Below are 7,384 nucleotides of genomic sequence, written 5' to 3' on the forward strand. Positions count from 1 at the left end.
ACGTTCAAATTGCTGATTCGGTGTCGCTCGTTGATACTTGGAGAGGTTCGTCGTTAGTATGACAACCTGGATTCTAATCAAGCATTCTAGCTAACATACCTCAATAGCAATGATCAGCCTTCCCCAGAGCAAAGTCAAAAGCGTAGGGGTATCCAACCACACAATTGAACATGTATGCTGTCTATCTTACCCGGGGTCCCTGCATTTGTTGTATTCGCATCACTGGTTCTGACCTGACAAATCCCAACTAGATCGAAGCCCTTATCAAGGCAACCGGGGTTGTTCCTGCTGTCAACCAGGTTGAACGCCACCCTCTCCTTCAGAGCAATGACCTAGTGAAATATTGCAAGGAGAAGGGTATCCACATCACTGCATACTCGGTCAGTTTGGTATCATTAGCCTTTCATGGGCAGTCTAACCCTCCGGAAACAGGCATTTGGAAATAACATGATTGGAGAACCACTTCTTATTACTCGCCCAGAGATTAAAGCGATCGCGGACCGACTCTCCGCCACGCCCGCCCAAGTCCTGTATGCCTTACTCGTTGATCCTGAGGATGGTGGTCCTGTTTTGTATGGTTCTGATACATTGTTTTCTAGGCTTGCCTGGTCTCAAGTCGGTGGCCACAGCGTCATCCCAAAGTCGGTCACACCTGCTCGAATCGTCGAGAACTTCAAGGAGATCAACTTGCCTCCTGATGACATTGCGACCATCAACGACCTGGGTAAGGTGCCGAAGCGTTACAATACACCTTATGCATACTGTAAGTAGAGAGCCTCGCTGTATCTTGGAATTTTCGGTAGTCATCGCGATTTGGATTAACTGACTTCTCCTCCAGACTCACCTCGATGGGATATCAATATCTTCGGTGATGAATTGGAAAAGGGAGCGACGCATAAGGTCATTCTGTGAACAAAATCCTACCCTCGACGGAGGACGCGGGAATTCTAAATTAACTATATTTCGCTGGCCCCCACGTGGAGTTTCTAGATCGCGGATAGAGAAGGGGACATCAATAACAATGCTACCTTAATTGTGTTACTTAACATATTTTAAATAAACCCAAATTTTCATCACTTTCTAGATCATCTTGTACCACATTATATTCGTCTCGTTTGTCATACTGAATTAGTGCAGTGGTGCAAAGTGATCCCAAAGGTCAATTGGCGATGATGTCATCGATGTGAGTTCACAGTTATCCAGCAAATTAACAATAAAGGAATTTTCACTGGTTAGCTAGCAAGGCAGGGGATAACCATGCTACCCCTGAACATAATATACCGACAATTGATCCCCCCGGACGTGAAACACGCCACACTACGGAATGAACTAACACCCCTCCCCGCCTTTTAGCCCTGTTTCTCCTCTCTCTCCACTTGTGGACCAAATCAATCGCAAAGAAAGAATACAAAGAAAACGAGTAAGATAGAATCAATTCACCGTTCTGCCGAGAAATAATGGCACCGCACGCCCATTACACCCGCCCAAGGTACCACCCCGGCTCTACTGAGGTGGAAATCGAGGAGGAACCGGATTGGCAAACAGCTGGATTGCACCGTATCGGGCTTCGCAATGGGGAAAATAATGTCCCTGGTTTAACTCACCGGGGTGACGAATGGCTAAAGGAGGAGCTTGAATATGAAGAACAAGCAGTTAAGACTGAGGCGGAATTCAAAAAGAGATTGGAGAGTGGGGATCTGATTACGGTGCGGGATGTTATGGTGAACCAGGAAGTATATTAGACTCTCCCTCTTTCTCTCCTTTTTCTCACCTCAAATTGAGGGTCATTTGGTTGGCTTTGCGTTTGTTAGGTCCACTTCCTTGGTTCTAGATTCCGCTAATACGATATTCTTGAATCAAACGGCGACAATAGGATTTCCATCTGCGAAGACCCGAAGTTTTTTCAGAGGGCTGGCGGTATGTGCTACATACCACGGAAGACTTTATCAAGAATCAGCAAGACTGGCCTGCAAATATCCAGAAAACACAGAAGGAACAGGAAGAAAAGGAAAAGAAGGAAGAGGAGGAGGTGAAGAAGGAGCATGAATGGCGACGAGAACGTGGAGAGAATGCCACTCAGCAAAACGCATATGCTCTCAGGGAACCAGATGACGACGCTGGCCAAAGTGAGGCCGAGAAGAAGCTCACAGCTGGCAAGTGTGATGATTTGAAGCAAAAATATTCCGCCCAAGAGATTGCACTTTTACGGGCCCTACAGCACGAGAACGTATATATGCACTCTCTCCGAATTAACGATGGCAAGGGACAGTCTCCGTTAGCCCACGATGAAGAGCAGAGGCGATTTTTCATAGATGAGGCTGATCAGTTTACTCCTGATAACTGGGTCCCGCGAACCGACACTCTCATTCGCCTCACAGGCAAGCACCCATTCAATGCTGAACCTCCCCTGAGCATGCTTTACAATGCTGGTCTAATTACCCCGAATAAAATACATTACGTACGAAACCACGGCCCCGTTCCTCATCTGCGCTGGCAAACCCATCAACTTGATGTCGAAAACGGAAAACTGGTGCTGCCCATGCAACAGCTAAAGGACGACTTTGATCCCATTAATATCCCTGTCCTCATGGCGTGTGACGGCAATAGACGGAAGGAAGTTAACATGACCAAAAGGTCGAAGGGGTTCAACTGGGGACCTGGAGCTTGTGGGTGTGCGTATTGGAAAGGGCCGTTGCTTCGGGATGTTCTCCTTGCGGCGGGCGTTCGTCAGGATGCGGCACACGGGCGGTCCTGGGTCAACTTCCAGGGCGCAGATCATCCGAACGAGGGCAAGTATGAAACATGCATTCCCTTGGAGTATGCCATGGATCCGAGTAACGACGTTATTCTTGCGTATGAGATGAATGACAAAGCGCTGCCGCCAGACCATGGGTATCCAGTGCGCGTCATTATTCCCGGTTACATCGGTGGACGATGGGTGAAATGGCTTTCACGTATCTGGATTTCTGACAAACCAAATAATAGCTATTATCATGTGTTTGACAATCGAGTGGTGCCTGGATTTATCACCGAAATGGATTCGGAATTTGCGAAGGCGATGTTTTCCAACACCAGCACTGCGTGTAATGAGCAGAGCTTGAATTCCGTGATTGTTAAGCCCGCCCACGGAGAGAAGCTAAATCTGGTGTCAGAGGATCAAAAAAAGAGGCGGCTATATAGAGTTGAAGGTTTGGCATATGCAGGAGGGGGCCATGAGGTCCAGAGGGTTGAAGTCAGTTTGGACCGCGGTAAAAGCTGGCTGTACTGTATCCGTAGGGTAAGAACATCAATCCTTTCCGCCATTCTAAGTCTACAGGTCTGCTGCGGGGAACCATCGTCATCGAAAAGGTGCTAATTAAAATCATTATCGCGGCTCAGTTTCCCGAGGCACCAATTCGCCATGGCAAAAAGTTTTGGACTTGGATTCACTGGTCTGTTGATGTCGACATTTCTCACTTAGCCCAAGCAAGCGGAATCACAGTCCGATGCTTCGATGTGTTCAAAAATTGTCAGTCGGAAGGGCTGAACTGGAATTTACTGGGGTTGGTATCCCTTGTTTAGGATCGTGCATGATTCGTACTAATCTAGATGCTATACGGAATTAGTATGATGAACAACTGCTGGTACACCGTCCGCAGTAATATTACTCAAGACCCGAAGTCTGGCGACCTGTCGATCACCTTCCAACATCCTACTGAACCAGGATCGGGTCAGGGGGGCTGGATGAAGCCGTCAACAGAGGATCAACTGGATGAGATCCGACATGAAGTGCCAGCTCCACAGAAGCAGTTCACCCGTGAAGAGATTGAAAAACACGATTCGAAATCAGACTGCTGGATCGTCATCAATAACAAAGTTTATGATGCGACGAGCGTGCTCGACTGGCACCCTGGAGGAGCGGCTGCCATTATGGCGCATGCGGGGAAGGTTCATGCCGAGACCACAGAGGAGTTTGGCAGTGTCCACGATGACTATGCTCAGAAGAAATTGAGTGGTATGCACATCCAGAGCAAACCTGATGTTTGTGGAAGATAATAGTCCATAGGCCACTCTACTCATGTATTGTGCATCGGCTAACGCAATAAATAGAATGCGTACTCGGCGTTGTAACCGATAAGACGAAGAGATACATAAAGAAACAAGCTGAAGAAAGTGCGAAAGCAAAGGCGAAAGCCGACTCGGCCAGCTCTGGACGGGGGATCCAGCGCCATAAGTAATAAACCTTCACCGGACCTGTATCCTATGATATTTATGACACTAACTCACTCACTCACAATAATTAGATGGACCCAGGTCCGCCTTCGCGAGAAAAGACGACTTTCTGCAGACACCCAATTATATACCTTTGCTCTCCCTCCGGGCGTAAAAAGTCTCGGTCTGGGCACTTGCCAACACATCCTTCTGGGATTCCACTTCTTTGACAAACTTGTAATTCGAGCCTACACACCTGTGCGGCCGGTTTTCGAAAGCGAGGCAGACGGTACCTTTAGTCTCGTCGTAAAAACGTATTTCCCAAGCTCTACACAGCCTGGCGGCACGATCAGCAACATACTAGACTGCCTGCGTGAAAACGAAGAGGTCGAAGTCAAAGGCCCCGCAGGTTTGATTGAATATAAAGGCCATGGTGAATTCGTGATTGACGGCAAGAAGCGCACATTCAAAAACGTCACACTAATCCTTGGCGGGTCTGGAATTACACCTGGATACCAGCTCATAGCGCGCATTCTCCGCTCAGATAAGGTGCCTGGCGGTTCAAAGGACTCAACCCGCATCAGAGTAATAGACGCCAACAAAACGGGGGATGACATACTGTTAGCAGACGAGCTTGAGGAATTTGCGAAGCAGCACCCGGAGCAGTTTCAGATTGTGCATGTTCTTGGACATCCATACAAGGAGTTGCCAGAGGGGAGAATTAGCGGGTTTGTGAATAAAGATATCATCCGGAAGTATGGTTTTGAGCCAGCGGAAGAGAATGTAGCTCTCCTCTGCGGGCCACCTGGGTTGATTAAAATGGCGGCGCTGCCAAATCTGAAAGAATGGGGTTATAAAGAGGATGTAAACCTTTTTGGATTCTGATTGGGAACATTTGAGCATTTATGGCAGTGGTGACTGGGGTGGGCGACATGAATTCCGCAAAAATTTGGGCCACTTCAACTCTCATCTTGTAAATCTCAATAAGGAGTACTAGAGCTCCAATAATTCTGGCCATTATCCCAGAGTTAGACGACCCCAAAGATTTTGGTGGGGTGAGCCATTGAGATATTCTCAGTCAGACCAAATGTTAATAGATCGTTGCTACTAGTAGTTACACTATCAACAATTAAAACGCCTAGGATAACTAAGTCTCGGGGCATCACCTCCACAAAATTTTAAAATGCAAAGTATTTGGTGAAGCACGCAATGAATGCGATTTTGCAGGTCGAAATTCGTGTGAGCATGAAGCATATTCACTATAATAATAACGTTGGCAAATAAAGATTAAGATGTACCTTCGAGTCTATAAAAATCAGTTCTGATTGGAAAACGATGCCTTCGGGCTCTGGAAACCGTTCTCGTCCCCGCCCTTAATTTAGCTAGGAACTCAGGTTGGGCAGGCTTCACTCTGGATAGCACGTCTGATCTATTCCTTGTTCCAGATAGCAGCATATCTGATGCAGTCTCCATCTTCATAACCGCTAACAACAGAAAGGACATAGCCCTTCTTGACCAAAGCGTCAAAAGTCTCTTGGTATCTCTGGGCGGTCAAGCCATGTCTGGCTTCAAAAACAGAGTTGGACTTCTCCCAGATGGCAGCGAAATAAGTCTTGCCGTCAACAGAGTACCCGTTGACATGGACTGGTCTGAGGCCGTGCTTCAAGTTCCTGTCGAATTCCTCCTGATATATCTTGCTTGTGAGGCCAAAACGAGCAACCCACTCGGTTTTCTTGTTCGACTTTTCCCAGATCGCAGCATAGCGGGCCTCTTTCCCTTCAGCGTAGCCGCTGACATAGGTCAGGCGATATCCTTCCTTCTTAACAAGATGGTCGAAAACTCTTTGGAATCCATCAGCAGACATGCCGGTTCTCTCCTCCCAGGGGGTTTTGGACGATTTGTCCCATATAGTGGTAAATCTAGCGTTGCCGTTGACAGTATATCCATCAACGACCTTTGGTCGATAACCTTCAGCACGGAGCAGGAAGAACAGAGCGGGATAAGATTTGGCGTCAACTTCGCCCCTGGCAGCGACATCTGGCTTATTGTCGTGCTTTATAAAAATGCCAGCAAAGCGGGGGCTGTTGTTTTCGGTGTACCCACTGACATCAACGAGGCTATAATTCTTGGCCTCAAGCACATCTTAGGTCTTTTGGAATTGATCTCTGGTCAGGCCATGGCGGGCTTCCCAAGCAGCAGCATTGACATGAAGGGCAGAAAGGAGTGCAGCGGCTCCGGCGAGTGCCAGTTTCATAGCAGAAGGCATTGTGATAGATGTTTCAACGTTGCGTAATACGTTATCCCAGGGGATAAATTGCTAGAGAATTGTTAGTTACAATATCCTGATAGGCGAATCTCGAACAAAGTAAACCCACCTGGAAAAAAAATGAATGAATTATTCGGTAGATACTGAATGAATGACTGAAAGCAAAAGCAATAGATAAAGGATTGTGGGTGGATGGTCATCGCATGCGGATGCTCCCCTTACAATGCTGCATCACCTTCTTGTGTGTTTTTTTTGGAGGGATTCAATCGAATCTTTCGGTAATTCTTATCTCTATCTTCCGACTTCCAAATCATGAACGATAACTGCGCCTCTCCGGGAATCACAGGAAATATGCCAAATGCTCGTATGTGATCTGCATTCGTTTGTTCCCTTCCTCGGATGGTGAAAATGGCGGAGACCCAGAGTGGATGCCATGATACATTGATCACATCGAGTTACGAATTGGCGCAAACGCCGTCACAAGGGCTGGGAAAACGGAAAACCGACAGAAGTGCTCCCTCAGCTTGGAGAGTGCGAGACGTTGCGAGAAATCATGGCCGTGTCAAATTGTCTAATTTCTCCCTCGCAAATCTAGAACTGAAGCTAGAGGTGCTGAATGATCCGTCTCCGCAGCTTTCTCACGGTCATTCGAGCCTCCACGTAAAGTCACAAGAATTTCCCCCAGCACGGTATTTGAAACGAGACCAAAAATATCCCAATGGAAAGCAGGACCAGGCTTCAGGGATGCTGGATTTCAGCCTCCGCCGCTCCACCATCAGAAAGAGCTTAGTAGCTGTCTTCGTATTCCGACGCAGGAACTCATTTTACTCTTCGCATAAAATTCCAGAATCTGGGGTCGTCCAGCAAAGGGGGGGGTGTTCTATATTGCCCTGCTGTCAAACTCGCCGAACACCGGATCGAGGCTCA

At 47.5% G+C, this 7,384-nt stretch overlaps 3 protein-coding genes across 3 annotated transcripts in view; 2 read left to right on the top strand and 1 right to left on the bottom strand.

The window, feature by feature from the left end:
* HCAG_07199 (predicted protein) overlaps positions 1 to 912 on the top strand; it is a gene marked incomplete at both ends in the record, with an annotated part of 1,681 nt that extends 769 nt beyond the window's left edge. Inside the window, 5 exons of the mRNA XM_001537727.1 lie at positions 108 to 172; positions 252 to 380; positions 433 to 530; positions 600 to 763; positions 839 to 912. Of these exons, the coding sequence (XP_001537777.1) occupies positions 108 to 172; positions 252 to 380; positions 433 to 530; positions 600 to 763; positions 839 to 912 (530 nt within the window). The remainder of the gene's footprint in view (positions 1 to 107; positions 173 to 251; positions 381 to 432; positions 531 to 599; positions 764 to 838) is intronic.
* Positions 913 to 1,457: 545 nt separating this feature from the next.
* Positions 1,458 to 5,076, top strand: HCAG_07200 (hypothetical protein; the record flags this gene model as incomplete). The annotated part of the gene is made up of 6 exons (XM_001537728.1): positions 1,458 to 1,733; positions 1,874 to 3,277; positions 3,379 to 3,542; positions 3,606 to 3,994; positions 4,090 to 4,213; positions 4,284 to 5,076. 6 exons carry the CDS (start codon positions 1,458 to 1,460, stop codon positions 5,074 to 5,076), a joined length of 3,150 nt encoding a protein of 1,049 aa, XP_001537778.1.
* Positions 5,077 to 5,620: 544 nt separating this feature from the next.
* On the bottom strand, positions 5,621 to 6,457 carry HCAG_07201 (conserved hypothetical protein; the record flags this gene model as incomplete). The annotated part of the gene is made up of 2 exons (XM_001537729.1): positions 5,621 to 6,322; positions 6,398 to 6,457. The coding sequence occupies 2 exons, from the start codon at positions 6,455 to 6,457 to the stop codon at positions 5,621 to 5,623; spliced, it is 762 nt and encodes a 253-aa protein (XP_001537779.1).
* Between the last annotated feature and the right edge of the window lie 927 nt (positions 6,458 to 7,384).

This window comes from Histoplasma capsulatum, genomic scaffold (assembly GCF_000149585.1).
Source record: "Histoplasma capsulatum NAm1 scaffold_8 genomic scaffold, whole genome shotgun sequence".
Lineage (NCBI taxonomy): Eukaryota > Fungi > Ascomycota > Eurotiomycetes > Onygenales > Ajellomycetaceae > Histoplasma > Histoplasma mississippiense.